Source organism: Mytilus galloprovincialis, chromosome 3 (assembly GCF_965363235.1).
Source record: "Mytilus galloprovincialis chromosome 3, xbMytGall1.hap1.1, whole genome shotgun sequence".
NCBI classification, from domain to species: domain Eukaryota; kingdom Metazoa; phylum Mollusca; class Bivalvia; order Mytilida; family Mytilidae; genus Mytilus; species Mytilus galloprovincialis.
In genome coordinates this window covers 67,823,042-67,849,845 of record NC_134840.1, presented here as the reverse complement: position 1 = coordinate 67,849,845, position 26,804 = coordinate 67,823,042, and the positions used below count along the sequence as shown (strand labels likewise).

At 31.0% G+C, this 26,804-nt stretch overlaps 2 protein-coding genes across 2 annotated transcripts in view; one reads left to right on the top strand and one right to left on the bottom strand.

Moving 5' to 3' along the window:
• Window positions 1-17,228, top strand: part of LOC143066772 (annexin A6-like) — a 69,682-nt gene extending 52,454 nt beyond the window's left edge. Inside the window, exons 27-29 of the mRNA XM_076239583.1 lie at window positions 3,695-3,770; window positions 12,407-12,519; window positions 14,131-17,228. Coding sequence (XP_076095698.1) covers window positions 3,695-3,770; window positions 12,407-12,519; window positions 14,131-14,253 — 312 coding nt within the window. The 3' untranslated portion in view covers window positions 14,254-17,228. The remainder of the gene's footprint in view (window positions 1-3,694; window positions 3,771-12,406; window positions 12,520-14,130) is intronic.
• A 3,218-nt stretch (window positions 17,229-20,446) lies between these two features.
• On the bottom strand, window positions 20,447-25,923 carry LOC143066771 (uncharacterized). Its single transcript, XM_076239582.1, has 2 exons — window positions 24,584-25,923; window positions 20,447-20,513 (listed from the first exon to the last, which is right to left on the bottom strand). The coding sequence occupies exons 1-2, from the start codon at window positions 25,921-25,923 to the stop codon at window positions 20,447-20,449; spliced, it is 1,407 nt and encodes a 468-aa protein (XP_076095697.1).
• Window positions 25,924-26,804: the final 881 nt, after the last annotated feature.

Below are 26,804 nucleotides of genomic sequence, written 5' to 3'. Positions count from 1 at the left end.
GAGATGAGGGTGTAAAGGGTTATTTTTGTGCAATGTGTTTTGCTATTTTTATTTCACGTGCAGCCATGAAAAAGATTCGTTATTCACTGAAATCGGTAAAAAGATCAACGTGCAAGATATTTTTAATTGTTGGTTCATCATGAAATGGCATTTTTTTTCACGTTCTTCCGTGCTGTGCAGATACCCCCCTTTTTATGCCCCTCAAAGATCATTATTCCATTTTGTATTCCTTTACAAAAAAGTAATGAATAAATATTTTATATAAAAAAATTTTTTTACTATACTGTAAAGGTGTTATTTCATAAAGGAGTGACATTTATTTTCTGTTGATAAAGACATTTATTTTTTTGTCTCATGTGCAAGGAATTTGAAATATGATATTAATAATCTTTTATCATACCAGAAACATATAACTTGATGACGATTTGAATTTAAAAGGTCAGTCTTTGTATAAAATGTTTTCTATATTTGATTTTTCTAAGCTTTGAGAGTAAATTAGAATAAGTTTTTCACAGGGGGTTAGATACTCCCACAACATAAACCATTCATGTTTTTTTTTTTTTTTATTTTGGTTGCAATTAATCAGTTTCATCAAGATTTACTGTGGATTTATTTATTTTCGTGGAGTAAGGTAATTTACATCTTCATGGATAATTTCATGGATTTGCTAAGGTCTGCATACAAGCCTATAGAAAATTTACCATTTCTTGGTTTACCTGTCTGTATCCACGGAATCCACAAAAATTGGTATCCAACGAATAATAATGAATCCACAGTATTCTTTCATTGTGGTTGCAATTATTCAGTTTAATATGAAATTCATCAAGATCTATCTTTAAAAAATTAAGATACAGGAATCAGTGTTTTCATCTTGATTCAGTTGACTTTTACAATTATTTCTAAGTGTGTCTTTAATCTGAGATATTTGATTTTACAGCTGACAAAATTTTAAATATATCTTCATTAAATATAAGATGTAGTATTCTCATATCTGAGTGGCATCAACAAGAAGATTGGAGACGACACATATTAAGTATTGTGGATTCATTTATTTTCGTGGGTACCAACTTTCATGAATTGATTCTATGGAAAATTTGTGGTTCACTTGTATGGTTGTACCCACGAAATCAACGAAAATTGGTATCCAACAAAAAATAAAGAATCCAAAGTAATAAAAACTATTTTATCTTTTCTCTTGTTCTAATAAGAGCAATTAGTTTTGATAAAACAGGAATAGCCTCATTATCGCAAATTTTCCAAATGCAGTGACACTTTCAAAAAATGTTTATAGTTATGGGTGTGGAATGAAATCTTAATTGCTTCTATTTTACTGTCATAAAATTGATAACCTATCAATGCATTTGTATGGCAATATGAATTGCAGTCCTAACTTGTCTTTTTCTGGTTTAATTACCAAAACCTGAACTTTTTTGCTGATAAATGATAACACTTCTATGTAAATTAAAATGTAATTTACCACTTGAAAGAAATTGGTTAATGTATGTATGGTTTCCTCTGTAATGTATAATCTTTTGAAAAGCAATTTAAAACTTTTCAAAGGTAATTCCGTTAAGGAAATTGTAAGGTTTGTTCTACCAAAATTAGAAATTGTTTCAAATAAATGATGAATAAATAGGGTTCTTGACAACTATTACTCACATAAGAGAAGTAAATAGCAATTGAACTAGTTTGTTTTTTTTTCTATTAAAAATCATGGTTTCTGAAGAAAGGATAGGTGTGCAACATATTTGATTGGACAGTATTTGACAAGACTCCAGCATAATTTGCCATCAGTTCGATAATGAAAAAAAATAGTATTTCTCAATTAACTGACTTAATATCAAAATGTCTTAGACCTGCACAAAAAATATGTAAAAGTGGTTCTATCTGCGGATGATCAGATTGATATCACTTATTAACCTTTCACAAATACTGCTGATTTCTTTCAATGTTTGTTAAGTTTGAGCTTAGAGTCCTGTATGTAGCTGGACTACCAGTGTAGTGTTTTGTTTTGTAATGTACTTTTACATGTGATATTTACAAGGCTAAAGGGGAGGTAATGTGTACACATAAAACTTGTTCCATCCCACAACATTTTGTGCCTGTACCAAGTACTACAATTTTTTAAATGTGACATTTATTAATGGTGTCTAAATAAGAAAACTATTTTGAAATTTTCAAAGCCCAAAAATATAGACACTCTTTTTCAGTTTACCATAAGTTGATTATAACATTTTGCTTTTTAACAGTTGAGTCAGAATTGAGTCTTCCTCTTAAATGTTTTAATAACCAACTGTTATACAGCATATTGAAAATTTAAATTCTGACAGCCTAAAATGAAGTACTTAAATCATATTATAGATCTCTGTACTGAATATTGATAAAAGTTAAGTACTCAAACTATTCCATTATTCAACAAATTATCCCAAAGAATTGCAGGAATTCAGAGGCTTTAATGAAACCCTTTAGAGGTGACATTTCTTTAATTGGTTATATAGTTTCATTATTGTATAAATCACTGTAATGTTTATGTCAAATGTTGGTTCTACAATTGTCAAGAATATTGATCTTGGAAGCCCACATAAAAATCAGCACTTTACTTAGCTTCTAATGTGAAATTAATTGTAATTGAATGACTGAAGCTGTTCTTGTTTTTGTCTTCATTTAATTAGTCAAAACAACTTTGCATTTCTTCAGTGATATTAGTTAGATTATCAGGGGCAAGGACATGCTATTGATTGTTATAATTCAATCTGTCATTCTTCAGTAAACACGTGTTTCCTTGTGTTCATGGTTTTGTGTAGATTACATTTCACCAATTTCAACAATAGCTCACCTTTTGACATTTTTTTCTCTTGAGAATATTTGCTGTAATTGAAATAGTTGTCTCCATCAGAAAAAGAACTCATTCAACTATGAAAATAGATATCTGCAAGGAAATTGTATTCATATAATTTACTTAGTGTGATAAAAGCAATTTGACTGGCAATTATAATTTTTTTTTTTAAAGTGCAAATTGGCTTCTGGTAAATTGAAAACTAAGAAATTGATGCCTCTAATGATATATTTTTTTGAAAGAATTAAAATTAACAAATTAATTGTGCGATCTATTATTGCAGTAACGTATAATCTTGCTGCACAATCTTATTGCAATACAGATACAGTGTACAAGCTTTGCTTATGAGGATCTGACAACACTTGTTTTATTCCTCTGTAACGGTAATTTTATACTTCATCAGCCAATGAAGTTTTAGCCTTCAATTTTTTGAAGGTGTGTATTTATCAGACAAAACCAGAGGATCCACAAAGTTCTCAAAAACAAAAAGTAAAAGCATAGCATTTTCAAATTCTTGAACCATGCACAACCATGGTAACAGAACACACCAATTCATTTAAAAAGTCAAGGGCATTATAAGATCATTAGAGCTTAATTCTTATATTCAAACTTATATCATATTTTCTAGTGTGCTTGATCATTGTTATAAAATGAAAAGACTAATGTTTCAGGCCTTCCTCTGGTTCAGAGATCATACATAGTATAGCATAAGTAAAAAAAAAAGCCTTTAAAAATTAAAGTTCAGGTAAAAACAAATGAGGTGCTTCATGGCTGCTATGTATTAAGGAAGATCTAATAGTCAGAAAAGGTGCATGATCTTTTATTATATGAGACTTTCATAATAATATTTATTTACAGTTAATGGGACATGATATTTACCAAGGAATAGCTAATTCTATGTCTGGGGATGCAGAAGATGCTTACATAGGACTTGGTATGTACAATATATTAATTTATTTATGGACAAGGGAGAAGATTGTCAAAAACATTTTTTATTACACTGTTATAAAAAAAAATGCCCATTTTATTTTAGATGAAAAAAATTTCATGATCTGAACAGCCATTAATAACAGCAAATAGTTATCAAAAGTACCAGGATTATAATTTAGTACGCCAGACACGCGTTTCGTCTACATAAGACTCATCAGTGACGCTCATATCAAAATAGTTAAAAAGCAAAATCAGTAAATGGTGAAATACACAATCTGCAAAGAGATTTGACTCATGGCTGTTTATTTATATATGGTGAAAACTATCTGAAATAAACCTTTCAGCATTAATTCCACATGTGTTTTGGTTTACACAGCTAGGTCATATGAATGCAGAATATAAATGTTAAGGTTCTCATGCGTTTTCTTGAGGCAGGTTTCCGTTTAAGACAGGGTTCTTTTTAGACAGAATACTCTATATCAGGGGGAAAATTAACTTTATAACAATAATTTGTGATCTTGAGGTTCATCAACAGAAGAAAAGTAAAAGTGCAAGTGTACTTAGATTCATGCAATACTGTAGTAGGGTCCTACTAAAATGCGCCCGTGAGCGCCCGGGTGAAGAAAAAGCGCCCGGGGAAAAGAAAAAGCGCCCGGAGAAGAAAATATAGCGCCCGGGGACCAGAAAAAGCGCCCAGGGAAAATATATAGATATTTTATTGGCATGAGACAACTTTGTTAAGTTATGGACATTGATTTTTTTTTAAATTTTAGACAAGTAATTTGCAAATTCAGATAATAGACATTTGTAATGAAGCACAAAAACAAGTCTGAATATTTCAATTTTAACAATAATATATGAATACTATTTCGAAAGTCTGATAATAATGGATCACAGTTTATGCGGAAGATTTATAACATGTAAGACATCAAAAGACATGTTTTTCAAAAACGATATCAAAATGAAAAATGTATAACTCAAATTTCCCAAAAAAATAATAATTAAATCAAAATTAAAAGAGGTACACATAATAAATCAGCAAAAAAAGACCTCAGGCACTGATTATTTTTAGTTACAAAATATACATTTTGATCGAGGACAATATGTCTTTCATGATTCTTCTATATACTCTTATTTATATTTATTTACTTACTTATATACAATTTTGAAATCTAAAATGTAAAAGTACAACAACACTTTAGATGTAGCATCGTACATATCCCAATTTATATTAAGGACAAAACAAGCAATGATTAGTTATTTTTTAAAAATATTATTATTTCCTTCTCCCGGGCGCTAATTTTCCTTCTCCAGGCGCTTTTTCTTTTCCTCGGGCGCATTTTCTTTTCCCGGGCGCTTTTTAGTAGGACCGCTGTAGTAAACCAACTAATTTTAACAAGGGATTATTTACGCAAGTACAAATGTATTAAATTACATGAATATAAAATGCAGGGAATAATTTGTCTGATTAATCTTCTTACATAAATTCTTCAACGCCATTAAATGTTAGACAACATTAAAATAAACGGTCAGCTGTGAAAGATTTCAACGTGAAAGTAACAAATCCCAGAAAATAAGTTGGTTTATAGTAAGTCTAGATAACACTAGTTTAATATATGTATATATATATACTGTAAACCAACTTATTGTGAATTAAAAAGGGTAAAATGATAAATTAAGTATCCGCAGAAAAATGTTGGTTTAGAGTATAAAGATTTAACATCAGTGACATATAGTTGTCACACAACGATCATTCATAGTTTGTTTTTCCTATAAAAGGGAGAAGATGTGGTATGATTGACAATAGTTTAAACATATTTATAGTGGATTGGGAAACAAGTTTTGCAACTTATATTAATCCCTTTCCACTATGATTGACAATGAGACAACTTTCCACATAAGACCAAATGACGTTAGCAACACATGAATGAGTCCAATACAAGCTTGATTTATAACCTTTCTATGTCTTTATATATTTTAAAAAAAAAATATCAGATTTGTTACAAATAGATGAAATAGACATGCATGTCTAATCATAGACTATATTTTGTATTTTTTTATTACATTTTATGGCAGAATGGCTGCAACTAGTCTATTACCAGTAGTTTTAAATCTGTTCATGAATTTGTTTTAAAAGCTAAATTGCTCATGTTGGTTTAATACAAGGTAGTTTAATTCCTGAACCATGCTATTTATCTAAGTAGTTTTGATTTTAAAGTAACATTTCGGATCTTCATAGAACTAAGATCTAAAAGACCGATTGTAATGGAATACAGATAAAGTTCAGATGTTTTTCATAATAAATATGTTTTTTTAGGAATCCATATAGCTTAGATGTTATATTTTACAGTTTGTCTATGTATAAACATGCTTTGAATCATTGCAGAATATTTGAATTATTTACTACGATTAAGTTAATGTTTCTAATATTTACATTTACTAGCTATGTGCAAATATTGAAGGACATTAAGTGATAAAATTCATATGGTATAATATTGTTATGTCTGGATACTTGACAGTTCAATAGTGAGTAGACCCAAGGCTATCATTTTTATAGCAATTTTAAAAGGTCAAAGATAGTATTTGGCAAGATATGTTAATATCTTAGTTTTAATTCAAACCCTCAAACCAATTCTATCCCACTTACCTTTCTAACTTAGGTTTCAAGTCTTTCAGTCAAAGTTGGCCTTAGATGGATTCAGCTGTTTTTATGCCCCATTTATGGGCATTATGATTTCTGGTCTGTGCATCCGTTTGTCCGTCAGTTCATTTGTTCGTCCGTCCATCAGTCCATCCGTCTGTCCCACTACAGGTTAAAGTTTTTGACGGGACGTATTATGGTATACAAATTCCGGCGTCCGTCCGTCTGTCCGTCTATCCGTCTATCGGCGTAAACATGTCGCACCGTAACTTGAGAACGACTTATCCAAATTACATGAAACTTAAAACAGTCGTTTCTTATGATGGTCAAAGGATCTGTATACCTTTTGGTGAAAATAAGATTACAACTTTTTAACTATAACAGGGGGCGTGTTTTTCACATGTTGTGCCATATCTTAAAAACGATTTATGATTATTGCTTAAAACTTTACACACTTCTTAGTTATATTAATCTAAAGATCTGTATACTTTTTGGTGATGATTCAAAATTTTGTTTTTGAGTTATTGAGTATTTTGTTATAAAAGGGGGAGGGGGTTTTCACATGTTGTGCCGTATCTCAAAAAGGATTTTGATTTTTGCTTTAAACTTTACACACTTGTTAGTGATATTAATCTAAAGATCTGTATACTTTTTGATTTTGATTCAAAATTTTATTTAAGAGATATTGAGTTTTTTGTATAAAAAAAAGGGGGGGTTTTCACATGTTGCGCCATATCTCAAAAACAGTTCATGATTATAGCTTAAAACTTTACACACATTCTAAGTTAAATTAATCTAAGGGCTGTATACTTTTTGGTGATGATTTAAAATTTTATTTAAGAGTTATTGAGTTTTTTGTTATAAAAAAAAGGGGGGGGTTCACAAGTCGCCCGTATGTCAGTAACTGTTTATGATTATTGCATAAAAATTCACACACAAGACGATGGGCTTATCATGCGCTCATGGCACAGCTGTTTGTTGATGAAATTGAAGTGCAATTAACTTGAAACTTAGTACACATGCCTTATGATATGATCTTTTTAATTTTAATGCCAAATTAGAGTTTTTATCTCATTTTTACAGTCTACTCAACATTTCATAGAAAAAGATAGTGCGGATGGGGCATCCGTGTACTATGGACACATTCTTGTTTTAAGATATTTTTGGTCTTCATTGTTTCGCTTCTTATAAATCCTTGGCTTTCAATTATTTAGCTTTGATCACTCCGGAAGGCAAATCCATAAAAGCGCTTTGAATGCATAAAATTTATATAATATGTTGTTTTCATATTTACATCACTGGGTCAATGCCTCTGCAGGTGGACTTATGATGATCAGTCCCTGAGAGTATCATCAGCTCAGTATTCGAAACTTTGGTACTGACATGATTTATAACAATCCTTTCTTAAATTGTTAGTTAATAAATTAATAGAATTAAGTTATTAAGGTTTCAACTCTCTCAAGCAAATTGGCCTTTGATGAATTTGGCGATTTTGTTAGGTTAGTTCTGGTTATATAGCGCTTTAATTGTTTCGGTTCTTTTTGAATCTTTGGCTTTCAAATATTGGACTATGAGCGTTCCTGATGAAGATTTTTTTGAAGTTTAAAATCTAAAGAATGGAAACATATCAAGAATTATTACATAAAAGTATTAAAAAATAAGAAAATAGATCTGTGTTAATACTTATAAAGAATTAAAACTGATATTTTCATTATATCTTGAAAGAGAGAGAGACTCAAATAAATCTATTCATGTCAACTCTATCACATATGACAACTAATATAAATCTTTTTAAAAATAGTTTTAAAGTAGCTTTAAAAATCTCATATAGCATAAAATCTTCTTTGTCATCAGTTTCAAATTAATTAGAAGCAAGCTGATGAAAGTCACTATAATGACAATTAAGCTTTTGAAAAATGATTGAAAGGTTTCTTAATACTTAGAATTGACATAAACAGTATTTATTTAGGACAAGGGTTTTTCCATCTTTGCTTGAGTTCGTTAAATATAGTCCCTATGCAGTAGGAGGCTATTGCCCACATGGTATCTATCATGCACAACATTGACTCAATCTGAGTATTATTTATGTAAGACTATCGTGATGTATTAGTGATCTATTTCGTGTTTGTTTATCCTTTGAAGTTTTATACATGTTGAAGGAACATAAAATTGCTCATCACACTTTCATTGCTTGTACTACTGTAGACACTGCATATAATGAATTTATGTTTGGTTAGCAGCTGTTGTTTTTTATGAGCACACTTTTGAACCTCTCAGACATCTTCTTCCTGTTTGAGGATACTTTGAATATTTTAGTATGAAAGGAATAGTCCAGTAAATCTAGCAGAAATTGGACCCTAACCTTAAAGTAGTTGCAACAGAAGACTTTTAAGTTTTAATCTTTAGCATTATACCCCAAATATTCACAGAAAAAAGTCCAACAAAATATAACTTCAGGAAATCTAAAAAATAACAACTTTAAAATTCCAATGGAGATTTGATAACTCTACAAAAAAGGCAGAAATATCAATAAAAATTGATACAAAATTATAACTTTACCGCTTCTTTCAAGCAGAATGTATTGATTCTTGATATTTTTAACTGTCTTTAAAGTATAACAAACTACTCTAAATAAAGGCAACAGTAGTATACCACTGTTCAAAACTCGTAAATCTATGGACAAAAAACAAAATTGGGGTAACAAACTAAAACTGAGGGAAACGCATTAAATATAAGAGGAGAACGACACAACAATAAAATGTAACATGCACAGAAACGGACTAAGCATTATACAAAATCCGATGAGAATAACAAATATAACATCAAAACCAAATACATGAATTTGGGATAGAAAAGTACCGTGACACGTCTTATAGTAATGTGAATTCACACTCAAATATAAGAGAAAACAAACGACACAACGGAAACACAACGTAAAAATGTTACACACAAAGAAACGAACATAATATAACAATGGCCATTTTCCTGACTTGGTACAGGACATTTTTAAAAGATAAAAATGGTGGGTTGAACCTGGTTTTGTGGCATGCCAAACCTCACACTTTAATGGCAATGTTAAATATAACATTGAAATGACAACATAATATTACAGGACTACAATACAAATAAATGAAAAACGTGTTAGACAAAGAAACACATGATTAATAGATAACAAAAGGCATCAGGTTTAAAATTCAATATGCCAAAAACGTGCCTCGTCCACACAAGACTCACCAGTGACGCCCAGATATAAAAGATCAAAAGTGAAAAAAAGTACAAAGTTGTACAGCACTGAAGATCAAAAGTTGAAAAAGGTTGTGTCAAATACAGCTATGTTTTTTTAATGCTTGGGATAAAAACATCCTTATTATTTAGAACAATTTATGCTATGCAAACAGTAAATTTTATCAAATGAATATAAAAGATATACATAATGAAACTGAAGTATTAACTAATTATTTAAATGCTCTTTTGTTCCGACGTTGGAAAATTCCAGGCGGAAAGAACTAAGTAGCCGAAAAGTTCCGGAGGAACTTATTAACTCGTTACTTTGTTCTTCTTCTGGTTTAAAAGTTCCACCGGAACAAAGTGACTAGTTGAAAAGTTCCAATGGAACATATCAACTAGTTAGAAAGTTCCTTTTTTCCAAATAAGTCAAAACCGGAACTAACAAACTAGCCCAAAAGTTCCATTCCGAGAATTGATGCAAAGTAAAAGCGCAACATATGATATTTGAACCTTTCAAAGGGGAACCAAGATACTGATTACAAAAGTCAAAAGGAACTTATCAACTAGTCACAAAGTTCCTCTTTGGCAAATTAGTCAAAACCGAAACTAACAAACTAGCCCAAAAGTTTGTCCACATTTGGGTACTTTTAAAAATATCAAATTCAGGTTAATTTATAACAATAAATTAGAACTTATTCCGTTATGAAGGCAACATACTGACCGCATTAACTACATGTAGTTGTTCTGTTCCGCCAGAACTATTCAACTAGCTACATTGGTCCGGGATTTTTCAACTAGCTACTTTTCCCCGGAACTTTTCGACTGCATTCGGAACAAAACAAAACAACTAGTTGGAAAGTTCCATCGGAACGAAATAACTAGTTGAAAAATTACGCCGGAACAAAGTAACTGACGGAACATAGTGGCTGTTACAATCTTCCCTTCCAATGTTAGTTTCCATAGGAAATCAAAATTGCCGATTTTGAGTAATCCTCAAGTTAGATTTTATGGGACTTTTTTCTGTGTATTTTAATGCTATAGATTAGAACTAAAACATTTTCTGTTGCAATTAGTTTTAGGTTAAACCTTAGTTTGACTGGACTAGAAGTTCTTACGTGCTAGTGCTCTCAGATTTGTAAAACCCCTACTTTCTGTTTCGCAATACTTTTGAATTAAATGCTTAGAACATAAACATGTGCATTCTTGTTTGTGAAAATTGACTAGACCAGAAATAGGAAAGATTTGTAGTGCATGCTTTAATATGCATTTGATTACCTTCTGGGATTTGGATTAATTCCTGTTAGTTCATTAAAATATAAAGATTTTATATTACCTGTTATTCTATACAAATAATATAATATCAAGGTTTATGAAGAGTTTATTAGACATTCACATGTTTTAGCTTTCGTTTATTAATCTTTCTCATAGTTTTATTTCTGTAATACAAATTAATGTCACTTTCAGACTATGATAAATTGTGGTTGAGGAAACATTTATGTCAAGAATATTGAGAAATAAAAGTTCGAAAAGATTAAAGTGTTTCTTCAATTGCAGCTATGTTTTGATTTACAAGACACATTATACGAAATGTGATATCTAATTGTCTATTACTTTCGAAGGACATTATTTCCCTGTAGTCTGCTCTTCAGGATTGGTTAGGATTTATTACATTCTCTGCTGATAAATTTTCAAATTGTACATATCAAAAATTAAGACTGTCAGACAAATTTTGATATAGACGTATATTCTTTCAGAAGATTGTCCGTCTGTCTGTCTCTCCCACTTCAGATTCAAGTTTTTGGTTGAGGTAGTTTTTGATTAAATTGAAGTCCAATCAACTTGAAACTTAGTACACATGCTCCCTATGATATGATCTTTCTAATTTTAATGCCAAATTAGAGTTTTTAACTCAATTTTACGGTCCACTAAATATAGAAAATGATAGTGCAGATGGGGCATCTGTGTACTATGGTCAATATGGACATTCTTGTTTTATTATACTGCTTCCTGGGGCATGCTTATGTATTTATACATCTTTGATCTTCTTTGTGTGTTATGCAAAAATTTATCTAGAAAAAATGCTCAAAACAGAGAAAGTTCATGTATAATGTGTGTCAATGTTTTTTTCTGAGCAGTTGTAGTGCACCCTGTGGAATTTAATCCATTGTCACAGTCATGTTTTATGTATTAAGTCGCGCTATGAATCTAAGTAGGCTTTTATTTCTAAAAAAAATCCTGAGGACTTAGTTTAATCTCTGTTTTTATCCTATTTAACATTTCCAAAGCATAGCAGGAAAGACATACTTATGTTTTAACTTTATAGCATTTAACCCTCCCCAGTGATTTTAAAATGATTTCATTCTCAGTATTTTGCTATTTCTTCACAACACATGCGTGATGTGATATAAGCAAAATGGAAGATTTGATTTGAATTTTGATGTTTTATGCAACTTTTAAGCACTGTTTTTGGACTATTTCGTGGCGAACAGTTTTTATTGGTGGAGGAAGCCCAGAGAAAACTCAAGCTTCCATAGGAAAAAATGACAATCCTAGTCAAGCACAATGATTATTTGATAGAAGTAGGACATCTAGAGCAAGTTGTGGATTAAACAATTAAATGGACAGTGCCATCTCTCAAGTTATGTATATGTTTAAGCTTGAGTGCAGCCAATTTTTTTTCATCATCAATTTTGATTTTAATTTCAGCTTTAGAAAATTCATTAAAGGTTAATAGAAAATATTAATAAGTAGATTTATATTTTGTTTTTCAGTAACTGTTGTAGAAGACCCAGTAGGATTTTATGCTGATAGACTGAGTAGAGCCTTCAGTGGTCTTGGTACAAATGACAGCATGTTAATCAGGATTGTTGTATCAAGATCTGAGGTAAGTGTATGCAGGATAAACTTCGTATTTAATCTTTAATTATGGGTGAACAGAAAGAAAGTTCTATCATTGGCCTTCTTGTACTTTAAAGGTAAGGTTGAGTTTCATATAGCTCTATAAGGGTTTGGACATCAAGTATGAAAGAAGGCCCTTTTTTATACCCGCACTGAAAAAATTCTATACCGGGTGATTTTGATAACAAAATAAGAAATGTGGTATGAGTGCCAATAAGACAACTCTCCATCCAAGTCACAATTGGTAAAAAGTAAATCATCATAGGTCAAAGAACAGCCTTCAGCAAAGTGCCTTGGCTCACACAGAACAGCAAGCTATGAAGGGCCCATATAATGACTAGTTTAAACCATTGAAACAGAAAAATTCAACGGTCTAATCTATATAGACCTGCAATATACAAGTGTAAAATTGAGAATGAAAATGGGGAATGTGCCAAAGAGACAACAACCCGACCATAGAAAAAAACAACAGCAGAAGGTCACCAACAGGTCTTCAATGTAGCGAGAAATTCCCGCACACGGAGGCGTCCTTCAGCTGGCCCCTAAACAAATATATACTAGTTCAGTGATAATGAACGCCATACTAATTTCCAAATTGTACACAAGAAACTAAAATTAAAATAATACAAGACTAACAAAGGCCAGAGGCTCCTGACTTGGGACAGGCGCAAAAATGCGGCGGGGTTAAACATGTTTATGAGATCTCAACCCTCCCCTATACCTCTAGCCAATGTAGAAAAGTAAACGCATAACAATACGCACATTAAAATTCAGTTCAAGAGAAGTCAGAGTCTGATGTCAGAAGATGTAACCAAAGAAAATAAACAAAATGACAATAATACATAAATAACAACAGACTACTAGCAGTTAACTGAAATGCCAGCTCCAGACTTCAATTAAACTGACTGAAAGATTATGATTTCATCATATGAACATCAGGCACAATCCTTCCTGTTAGGGGTTTAGTATCATACCATCATAACATATATGAGAAGAACATAACCCGTGTCATGCCAACAACTGGTATTTGAATAAATGTTTTTAGTTCCAATGCAAAGACCCTATAAGTGAATCAATATTAACACCATAATATGCAATCTTTAATGACCTGACAACAGTATTGTAACTATATCCCTTCTTAATAAGTCTATTCAAAGGTTTTGTTAGTTTTTGAGGTGAATACTGACACCTTTGTGCTTTATAAAGAATATTTCCATAAAAAATTGGATGTGAAATACCTGAATGTATAAGAAGTCTGCATGTTGAGCTATATTTACGAATGATGTCCTTATACCGTTGATAAAATTTAGTAAATGTTTTGACTAGTTTGTGATATCGAAAACCCTGGTGTAATAATTTTTCAGTAATACATAAATTTCTCTCGTTCAAATCTAAAACATTGTTACATACACGAGCGAATCATACAAGTTGAGATATATAAACACTGTGTGCATTCATTTCCAAAAATATTTCCATTATTTGAAGTTTTCAAATAATCAAATGAAAAATTGTTTTGCGTTTACTTTTTTTGTATATTCATATTTTGTTAAATGGAGTTTCTGTTCTTCTAATGACATACATGTTCCTCTCTTTCTAGATTGATTTAGCAGAGATTAAAGTGAAATATAAAGAAGTGAGTGGAAAGACATTGAGGTCATCAATAGAATCAGAATGTAGTGGTGATTACAAGAAGATATTATTAGAAATTGTTGGTGAATAATCTATTGAGAGACATTACAAGGATTATGATGGAGTATATTTAATGATTTTATCTGTGATATTATTTTTACAAGGACACTCATATCATATCATATGATAGTTTTGAACAAAATGAAATAGTGTTTTTTCCCCATTTTTTTTCTTCAAATTTTTTACTTTTTTATTTGTTTCCACATTTCTTGTTCGACTGACCCAAAAAATCATACCATTTTATTATTTAAAATAGTCTATGCTTCAAAGATGAAAAAAAGTTGTCTCATTGGCACTCAAACTAAATCTTCTTATATATATATATGTATTCTTAGATAAAAAATAAAATCAATTGCATAATTTTTTTTCAAATTGCATGTTCAAATGATTTTTTTCTTAAGTTGAAATTATAACGGACAAGGAAGATCATGCTTTATTCCTTTAATGTTATTTCATCTTAAAAACATATTTAGTTGTACCACTGTATTTTCCTTTTGAATACTTTTATATCATTGGTTTAAATATATCAAAGTGCTAAGCTGTGATAGAATATTACTTTGAGAGTTATTTATATAATATCTTTCATCAAATTATGTATTTTATGTAATTATGTTCATAAATCCATTGAGATTCTGTATTAAAATGTATTTAAAGTAATCCTTTGCAAATGAGACTAATATGGACTTATTGCTAAGTGTCATTTGCCATTGATGACAACGGAGATGACATAAGGCTTATATACAGAGTGGGAAACATGGTATTTAAGATTATATTTTCAGTAGTTTAGCATTTATATCAATGTGCAATACTTTTAACTCTATTCTATTTCTACATTTAATAACTGGTATTTGTGATGAAATAATATTATTGCAACATTTTTAAGAAAGGTGGAGGTTCAAATTTTTTCGGTTTTGCCTTGGAATTGATATGATGGAATGTTTTTTTGTGAATTTTGAGAAAGAAATGTTCCTTCCTTAAAGCCAATTTTGCATTTTTCATTGGGGATTTTATTTCCTAAATAATATCTATATCCATGAAATTAGCCTTTTAAAAACCAAACCAAAAATTACAATAATCTGTTAACCAACTAATTTAGAGCAGTTTATTTTTTGCTTTTCTTTAGAAGAAAATTGAAACAGATATAAATTGTCATGAGAATGTCAAACTTGTCTCCACCTTTAACAATGAGTGAAACCCATACCTTACAGTATGCTATGAAATGCCCTAACATGACCAAGTCTGAAACAATTTAAACAAGAAAAACAACAACCTGATGTTGATATAGATACAGACACAATTTTTAATCAGTTAAGTATTTTTTTAAATAAATTTACTGGTTAAAAACTTATTGTAGGTATTTAAACAAATTTCTTTAAATGTTTATGCATTTTTGAAGATCTTCACTGGAATGTGATTTTTATGGTGTACCTTTTTCCTTTTATTTATCTTTGAAAAGAAATAAGTTTACACAAGATGATATATTTGACTTTTTCATCCATTTATTTACATTACTTCAATTTATTTTTGTTTATCTTTGCAACATTTTATAGATTATTTCTTGCATTTACTTGTTATATTTTTATTTTAAAGTTTTCATATACAAATTGTTTTTATATTGCAATGTATAAGTATTATAAGTATTAATGTTTCATATTATATTTATCATATACAATGTATCATGGGTTTTTCCAACATTCTTTTATGACCAAAATGAAAACACAGTAATTGTTTTAGTTACTCACAAAATGTTGACTTTGCTTAATGCTTAACTTAAAGTTTTATACAAATATTTTAAACAGTATCCATTTAAAAGAATCCTTTCATTGTTATTCAGTGAAAAACAATAGCATGTTATTTCTTTTATAACAAGTTACATAAGGGAGACAATTTTATTTTTCTTATGATGATCTGCAGAGCTTAAGTGATCTCCCCTTTGTAACATAAGTTAAGGTCGATTACTAGTTCTAGTGCTTTTTATCTCCTTTTTTATTTTTATTTTGAAAGAATATTGTTTTTTGAGAGATTTATTTTATGATGGTTTCATAGTTTTATCTAGACCCTATAAGATTCAGTACTCTTTTTAACTCATGTCTGAAAATTATCTCCCTTGTTGGAAATAATACAGCTAAACTACTGGTTTACTGCACCGCAGAGCAATGTTGAAAACTTTTTTAACTTTTCTAGCAATATAATCAAGTTTAGATACAAGGATGTTGATAGGCAAATAACTATTAGTAATTGTAATATTTATATAAACCAATTATTATTCTTAATTTTAACAGGGAATACAAATAGCTATTCTACTTCCTAGCAAGAGTAATAACTATGCTTCAAAATATTATTTAAAAATACAGTTCATGATTCAGAAATGAGTTTTTAAAAAGTCCAAAAACATGTGATCTTATCTATTGAGATAATTAACCTGTTATATTTTCCAGATTTATTGTCTTGTCTGGAAATGTAGTTAGTTTAATGAGAATTCACAACTCTTTTTTTATGCCCCACCTACGATAGAAGAGGGGCATTATGTTTTCTGGTCTGTGCCTCTGTTCGTCCGTCCGGTTAAAGTTTTTGGTCGAGGTAGTTTTTGATGAAGCTGAAGTCCAATCAACTTGAAACTTAATACACATGTTCCCCATGATATGATCTTTCTAATTTTAATGCCAAATTATAGTTTTGACCCAAATTTCATGGTCCACTGAACATATAAAATGATAGTGCAAAGTTCAGGTTAAAGTTTTTGGTCAAGGTAATTTTTGATGAAGTTAAAGTTACATCAATTTGAAACTTAATACACATGTTTCCTATGATATGATCTTTCTAATTTTAATTCCAAATTAAAGTTTTGACCCCAATTAAACGGTCCACTGAACATAGAAAATGATAGTGGGAGTGGGGCATCCGTGTACTATGGACACATTCTTGTTTTACCATATGATTGATGCAACTTATTTCTGGTCTATTATTTGTACACTTTATTTTTTTGAAATAAAATATATATTCTTGCACTTTGTTGTCTTTTGCCATCTTGAAAAACAACTATAACAATAATCAAACAAAGGAACAAGGTCTGTAATTCAGTATTGGTCACCTTTTTGTCTAACTGAATACAAATGCATTGATTTAATTTTAAAAATTGATTGTTTGACTGTTGGTAGTTTAACACAGATTTTAGCACTATTGTGCTATTTCTTGGAAGTCAGTTTTTATTTTGTGGAGAAATCCAGAGTGCTCAGAGAGAACCACTGACCATCCATGTGAAAACTAACAATCCTATTCAATTATGAATGGAGTGGAGCACACCTGTTACAGACAGGATTCAAATCACAATCTAAGTGTTGAATGGTCTGGTGATACAGTTGTTCAACTACTTAGACAATACAGCCCTTTTACTAATTTTTTAACGAAAAATAAAAATGAAGTGATAACTTGTGTTTATTTAATTTGTTGCTATTTATTTATGACGTTTGGTTTGCTCACTCCTAAAATTTCTCTTTAATTTTTTAATAAGCTTTTCCAAATAAATGGTAATTAATTGTCCTCCCCTCTCCCAAAAAGTAACTATTTAATTGACTTCATTTTCCAGCATCATTGATAATGTTTAGTGAAGATTATACCAAAATTAAAACCTTGATCTAAATAACATTATACAATTCAGTAGTATAAGAAAAGCATGCACACCAATTTAATTTCTACACTCAGTTTATTTTCGATTTATGATTTTGACTGTTCCTCTGGTATGTTTCGTCCCTCTTTTGGTAAGCTTGTGCAGAAAAATTTGAAGGGACATTTATTTTTTATTTTGATCAATTGAAAAAGGGTGAATAATAATGCAATACTCCTACCTCGCTTTATAATATCCTATTTGCTACAATTTGGGTGCAATAAAGGATCATGATACCCAAACATTACCAGTGATAGGATATTTGGCCATATTTAATATACTTTTTTGCATTCAGAATCATGAATCCCTTAAATAAAATGAATGTCTTGCTCTGTACAGAACCAATCTTTTTATGGCATCATTTATCAAATCTACTAACTTGAAATTTGATGTCTACATTATAAAATTTGATTGGGAAAAAGTAAATTCATAAAATTCTGAATCCAGAGGAATTTTCAAAAAGGAAAGTCCCTAATCAAATGGCAAATTCAAAAGCTCAAACACATCAAACGAATGAATAACAACTGTCATATTCTTGGAACTTATTCTTAGGCATAAAATATGCTTCAGTTAAAAATGTTGAATGCCAAACTAAGATTAAACCTATTTAACAAACATAAATTTTCTCATTTCACCCTCTCTCTTTGTGAATGAGTTTTGCAACAACAAAAAAACGATTTTCAAAATAATATTTTTTTCCTGCAATTTCTCGTGTGTTATTTGTTGTATATCTTACTTGTACAAACCTTGTGTATCTTGTTATCAATTTATTGGGTTTAACATTAAATTAATGTTTCACTAAATCAACTAAAGTGCTATTTAAAAGTAACTTTAGTGCCCCTATGTTACATAATGTCGAAATTTATTTAAATCACTTATCAACTGACTCACTAGTTAGGGAAAAACAACAAACCAATCCGCTATACACAAGAGCCTGTGTCCAATCTTTCCTTTCAATAAAAGAGGGACGAAAGATACCAAAGGGACAGTCAAACTCATAAATCGAAAATAAACTGACAACGCCGTGGCTAAGAATAAAAAAGACAAACAGACAGACAATAGTACACATGACACAACATAGAAAACTAAAGAATAAACAACACGAACCCCACCAAAAATTAGGGATGATCTCCGGTGCTCCGGAAGGGTAAACATATGTTGCTCCACATGTGGCATCCGTCGTGTTGCTTATGTGATAATAAACCCTAATAACTTTTAGTTATAATTTCTGTTGAAAAGACATTTCGACAAGATCTGTAAGGTTTTGTTGAAACAATACACGCCATCAAAAATTTTAATGAACAGAGTTCTTCAGTTGATGTAATATTTATTACAAAAGAAGGTACTATGTCGGACCCTTTTTAGTGATGTACTGATAGAATATGATGAAATCCATACAAACAGCAATTGATCTTATTAGATACTTAATTTGCATATTAAATTCGCAGATGTTCCTTGTTGCCAATGGGAAAACTATTCACCAAATGAAAAGGATTATAACAACTTAAAGTCATCATAAGCATTTCAACAAAGTAGCAATTATTATAACAGGTGAAAGACACAATTTGCTATTTTCTTATTCGTGCCCTCAAACGCAAATAAAGTATTTATGAACAAAAACTCAAACACATATCTATGGGAAACAGCTCGCCTAGACGAGTGCAGCAAAGTTTTTTTTATCAAATAAATCAACTGTCCTCAATCACTTTGCCAGCACACCAAGACCGCTGCAGCATAAATGTCTTACAAACATATCTACAATGAGAAATAATGAAAAAAGTATCTTTCATATCACAAAACCATAATTTCATAATGTTCTTTTTAACATCTGCAGAAAAAACATAATGCGTTTACAATATTATAAGCTTATACAAAACATGTACACAAAGGGGGGGGGGGGGGGACTTCACTGCACATCATACAAAGAACTTTAAACTCTTTGTTACGGTGACTTATTGTTATGCTAAAAAATTATAAATATTATTGTAAACATAAACACAGGTTCCCAATATAACAACAAACCCATGTGCTATCGATAGTTAATAAATACATATGTACTAATAGCTAAGGAATTACTGAGCTTTTAGCAACCAAAATAAGCTGCCTAGATTATTAGGCAATAATTACATCAGCTTACTGCTTACAAATTCACTATTGATAATATAGATTGTGCTGTATTCATGAGGAGATAACATACTGATATAGTGAGCTGATAGAAAATGCTTACCTTGATATCAGGATATACCAAATTACCTAGCTTTTGTCATTTAGAAAAAACATCGAATGAAGGACAAAATTATAGTAGGCAACTAAGCCAGACTTAGTTGAAGAAAATTCAAATCGATTCAGTCGATGATTATTGAAAACCCTACCTGATCAAGTATTGACCACATCATTGTGTTTTTCTAAATTAAACATCAGAAACCCACCCTACCTGTTTTCAGAAAAATTCAACAACACAACTAAATCATTAGCTGGTGAATTTGTTTTAAAACATCTTCACCAAGAAACAAACTCTGTTGAACTTTGCGAGTGCAGCAAAGTTTTTTTATCAAATAAATCAACTGTCCTCAATCACTTTGCCAGCACACCAAGACCGCTGCAGCATAAATGTCTTACAAACATATCTACAATGAGAATTAATGAAAAAGTATCTTTCATATCACAAAACCATAATTTCATAATGTTGTTTTTAACATCTGTAGAAAAAACATAATGCGTTTACAATATTATAAGCTTATACAAAACATGTACACAAAAGGGGGGGGGACTTCACTGCACATCATACAAAGAACTTTAAACTCTTAACTTTGTTAAGGTCATTTATTGTTATGCTAAACAATTATAAATATTATTGTAAACATAAACACAGGTTCCCAATATAACAACAAACCCATGTGCTATCGATAGTTAATAAATACATATGTACTAATAGCTAAGGAATTACTGAGCTTTTAGCAACCAAAATAAGCTGCCTAGATTATTAGGCAATAATTAAATCAGCTTACCGCTTACAAATTCACTATTGATAATATAGATTGTGCTGTATTCATGTGGAGATAACATACTGATATAGTGAGCTGATAGAAAATACTTATCTTGATATCAGGATATACCAAATTACCTAGCTTTTGTCATTTAGAAAAACGTCGAATGAAGGACAAAATTATAGTAGGAAACTAAGCCAGACTTAGTTGAAGAAAATTCAAACCGATTCAATCGATGATTATTGAAAACCCTACCTGATCAAGTATTGACCACATCATTGTGTTTTTCTAAATTAAACATCAGAAACCCACCCTACCTGTTTTCAGAAAAATTCAACAACACAACTAAATCGTTAGCTGGTGAATTTGTTTTAAAACATCTTCACCAGGAAACAAACTCTGTTGAACTTTGTGGTGTAACATTATTTCAAAACCCTTTGTTGAAAATTTACGACAACTTCGATAAGAATTTTCAACACGGCAAAATAGACAGATCGGATTGCAACAATCAATGGATTGTAGTGTCACACACAGAGAGCAAATAGACAACCCAAAACATGGAATGATTGAAGAATGTATGATGAATTTACATAATTTACAACAGGTAAAATGGTATATCCTGATATTCCAAATGGTTTTATTTGTAGTGATATCAAAAGCTAGAGACGATAATAAGATCTAAATGTAGACCAGGTCATACCCAATTGATTGGAACATTATCAGAAGGCAAGATGGAAATGCTTTTGACAAAGATGATACAACTAGCCTGACCGTGCAAGGGCTATATAAATAAAGTCTTTTTAAAAGACATCAGTAGATCATAGTGAATTCAAGATCTTTTACGGTAGGAACGAATGATTAGTTACATCACCAGCATTGAAACTTTTCGCAATGTCATTGATGGTAACAGTTTAATAGTTCCACAGAAACGTTGAGCAGATCCTGCTCCATATGAGTTATTTTTGTATTTCTTTTTTTTCACAGTGATGTAACTAATTATTCGTAGCAACTGAGGTTTTCTATTATGTTTTTTTATAGAATGTTGTTTGTCTTTTCATTGTTTTTCGGATATTGTTTTTTTTTGCAATTGCTTTGACCGACAAGTTTGAATGTCTGTTTGGAACCTTTCGTCGTTTCTTTATTTCAAACTAACACCAGTTTGCAGCATTATGCTAAAACATTTCTTCCAATCCATATTATGAGACATAGTATAAAAAGAAGATGCGTACCGATTACTTAAACAGATTTGGAACAAACCAGTTCTATGGAACTATTAAACTGTTACCATCAATGACATTGTGAAAAGTTTAAATGCTGGACAGCAGATAGACTCCATCGTATTAGATCTCGTAAAAAGTGATCGATATGGTATCACCCCAGCGGTTGTTACATATTAACAACATTACAGAGTATCGTGTCTCATCCTTTGATATAAGACTTTAAACGAAACGAATGAAACAATTGTATTTTTGAAAAAAGGGTTTATTTACTTCTTTCACAAATATCATTACTTGTGAATTTTTAAAGTAAACACAAAGCTGAGACATTGTGTCGTTGGGTTACTGTCTCATTGACTTACTTTCCACACATAACTTTTTATCAAATTTTGACTACTGCGTTTTCGTTGTATCTTCAACCGAATTTTTGATATCTATCAGAAGTTGATAGTATGACCAAAGACAGATTCGTCTATGTTTAACGACAAATGAAAAAAAAATACTCTGTTACAGTGACTTGACTGTTAGTGTTGCTATTCACCAATTGCAACTCATTCAAAATTTTGACCCAATTGCAATTTGTTTTATTAAATCAAATTGTTCAACTGGTCAAAATTTTGAACAAACTGTTCAGCCAAAATGTGAAAGTGCAAAGTGATAAAATAAATCATACTTACAATCCTATAAGTCTGTAACTCCACTGTATTGATGTAATTCCTAAATCAGTCTATCAATCTGTATAGTTATATTACAGCCATTACCATACTAAAGGTGAACTGTTTTATTTTGAATTGCTATAAAAATGTCAAAACTAAGCTTTTATAGAGTTTTTCTTTCGAAAAGTATTCTATATTTATACGAATCACACATTATGTGAATAAAAACATTTCATATTCAGTAAAATATGTATGAAATAACAATATGCTTCCTTGGGGAGATAACCTAAAACACTATTCTTTTGAATAAAGACTTTTTGAAACCAAAAAGCGATTATCTCCCCTTCCTACAAACATATTGCAATTTCAAATATTTTACTGAATATGAAATGTTTTTATTCACATAATGTGTGATTCTTATAAATATAGAATACTTTTCGAAAAAAAAACTCTATAAAAGCTTAGTTTTGACATTTTTATAGCAATTCAAAATAAAACAGTTCACCTTTAGTATGGTAATGGCTGTAATATACCTATACAGATTGATAGACTCATTTAGGAATTACATCAATACAGTGGAGTGACAGACATACATATAGGATTGTAAGTATGATTTATTTTATCACTTTGCACTTTCACATTTTGGCTGAACAGTTTGTTCAAATTTTTAACCAGTTGAACAATTTGATTTAATAAAACAAATTGCAATTGGGTCAAAATTTTGAATGGGTTGCAATTGGTGAATAGCAACACTAACAGTCAAGTCACTGTAATTTATTTCATAATGTTTTTATAATGATTGTACAAGTCAGATCAAAAGTTTTGCGACATAAATCTTAGCACAGTCATCATCTGTTTGAAAACTTGTTATTAGTAATTGTCCTTCTTCGTTTATAGTTAGACACCTTGGAGAAAAGACACCCTCCTGTTCACCTATCAATGTAAGGAAGTCCCCATTTGATGAAATGATGTGTATTGTTTTGGTTAATAGATCTGAAGTTAATACCAGGTCGCCGGTGGTCACAATATCACACGGAGAAAATGCTAACGTTGAATTGATGATATTATGTCCTTCATATAAAATTGAGAAAGGAAATGGTGAATATGTCAAAGCGACAACCACCCGACCATAGAGCTAACAACAGCCGAAGGCAACCAATGGGTCTTCAATGTAGCGAGAATTCCCGCACCCGTAGGTGTCCTTCAGCTGGCCCCTAAAATATGCATAATAGTACAGTGATAATGGACGTCATACTCAACTCCGAATTATACACAAGAAATTAAAATTTAAAATCATACAAGACTAACAAAGGCCAGAGGCGTCTGACTTGGGACAGGCGCAAAATTGCGGCGGGGTTAAACATGTTTATGAGATCTCAACCCTCCCCCTATACCTCTAGCCAATGTAGAAAAGTAAAAGAATAACAATACGCACATTAAAATTCAGTTCAAGAGAAGTCCGAGTCTGATGTCAAAAGATGTAACAAAAGAAAATAAATAAAATGACAATAATACATAAATAACAACAGACTACTAGCAGTTAACTGACATGCCAGCTCCAGACCTCAATTAAACTGATTGAAAGATTATGTCTTCATCATATGAAAATCAGGTACAATCCCTCCCGTTAGGGGTTTAGTATCATACTATCATAAAATATATGAGAAGAACATAACCCGTGTCATGCCAACAACTGTTTTTTTAGAAATAAATGTGTTTAGTTCCGATGCAAAAACCCTATCAGTGAATCAATGTTAAAGCCAAAATATGCAATCTTATATATGCAATATATATCCACTTAACTTGAGCACGTGGATGACTTAAACCGTACTCGTACTCGTACACAATTACTATTCCTTTCCAGCTAGTGACAGTTTTACTCTGAATAACACAAATATCACCATTCCATTTTGTAGTAATCTTATCGGGTATAGTAAAATAATCACTGTCTCCCGGGATGGAAAATTCCTGAACGTGGTCGCTCTTCAAATCAAAGATTACTATACCAGTTTCCTGTATACCGGTCGTATTCATAAATCCTACAAACAATTGATGATTTTCATCCACATGAATTCCCCTAACTAGTCTAGGTGATAAAACAGACTTGAAAATGTCCTTTCCAGAGTCGGTTATATTATAAATAACTTCTGAATCACCATATGAGGCGAGTATAAGATCATCGTTAGTTACTGTTATATCAAATACACTCACTTCAATACTTTTTCTGAACTCACATTTAGAATCTTGGAAAATAAACTGCTTCAAGGAATAATGTCTTTCATCGGTCATCACATAAGTTCTATTCGTAAGTGTTTTTAAGTTTGAAATATTAAGGTTTCCTGTGTCATAAATTTCTGTTATTTCTATCATACGTAGAGCCTTCTTCAATGGTCTAATGTTGAACTTGATATCTATTTCTGGTTCTCCTAGTGTTAAACACGTTATATGTTCTTGTGGTAATTCCTTAAAGTATTTTTCTGGTAATTTATAATCAAATTGTTCTAAAGTGTTTAAAACTGAAGTTGCATCACATGAATCTAATGCGTCATCTGCATCTGCTTTTTTCTCTTTTATTTCGTTTTCATATTTCTGTAAACTTGCTTCTTCTTCGGCAAATGATGTGTCATCATATGAATAAATGTCATCAAGTTCCTTCATAAGAATTGAAGCATGTGCAGTTATAATTTCTTTTAATGCTTTTTCCCTTTCCAGGATTTTCTCTTTTATAGTAGAATAGCTGTTTAAAAAACGTTGTTTTCGTTCACGTTGCTCAGCACAAAGTGAAAGCTCCATCTCCACTGAACCTCTGAATTTTTCCAGTTCAGAATTCTGTTTGTGGTAAACAAAACCAATCTTCACTGCTTTATGACCACTGTGTTTTTCAAGAATACATGACAAACAGATAGGCAGTTTGCAATCGTTACAATAAAGACAACATTTTTCATCACAATGGTAGGTACACATAATTTTCTCAAGATTTAAATTTCGTATTTCACTTTTTGCCTTCCTTGTCCCTAAACGGTTTAATTCAATAATAGTATGCAGCTCAAATCCTTTAAATTTTGAGTGTGTTATTGTTTTGCATTCTGCACATAACATCAAGTCACAATTGATACATTTCCACTTGATTTTATTTGAAAGCTCACATACATTACACATAGACATGATCTGAGCCATATTGTACTTGTATCACTGTAATAGGGAAGTAATAAACCACACAATCTTAGAGGCAGTCCAGGGGTTCATCATAAACTGTCTTGACATTGCTGCCAATAAACTTAGCATAGATACCAGAATTAAATTTTGTAAGACAGGCCTACACATTAAGAATTGATTATTAAATTTATTTTTGGCGATAACTATATCATACTTATACCATTTCTAAAGCCGACTAGTGTCAAAACCCAGATATAATGTCCCTTACTACTTGTGTTTATATACATGTCTTATTGATTTTTTATTTTTTGTGTCATTTTGACCGATACCGAAATCAACGTGCAAGAGACAGCAGATATCACGTTTGTTAGGTCTAAAAAAAGTCCCCTTTGGGTTTGTAATCAATATAATAGTATTTCGTTTCATTTAAAAAATATATGAAAACAAAGTATTGCTGTAATTAGATCTTTCCACCTTTCCATGTGGAAAGACCTATTGATTTTGTGCTGATTATTTTTTTTTTCTTCCGCCTAATTTTTTTCTTGCGGTGTAAAAAAGTTTCAAAAGATGTCGCTTAGTTTTTTTGTATATGATATCATACAGTCTATACGATTTTGAAACTGACCCTGTTTAACCGAACACTTTTCTTTGTAAGAGTTATCTCCCCAAACTCTGTTTTTTCTTGTTATCAGATCTCCTCCGCAACCGTAAAAGAAAGCGACAAATTTATTTTTCCAAATTACTCGTTATATCCTCAGGATGTTAGGTTTCTTTTGACCGAAGCTTTAGAAAGACTCCATATGAGAGTTATTTCCCCTTTTATATTGAAATAAATGAAATAAATTTGTAACTGGAAAACCATAAGTGATAGAGGCCTAGGGTCTTTTGATGTGAGGTCCTTG

Bases quoted from the DNA above. Each gene is read 5' to 3' on its own strand.
- LOC143066771 (XM_076239582.1), bottom strand. From the start codon at position 25,923: ATGGCTCAGATCATGTCTATGTGTAATGTATGTGAGCTTTCAAATAAA. The intron at 20,514-24,583 runs GTACGAGTACGG...TTCTCATTGTAG, and splicing joins GGAATAGTAATTGTGTACGA to ATATGTTTGTAAGACATTTA.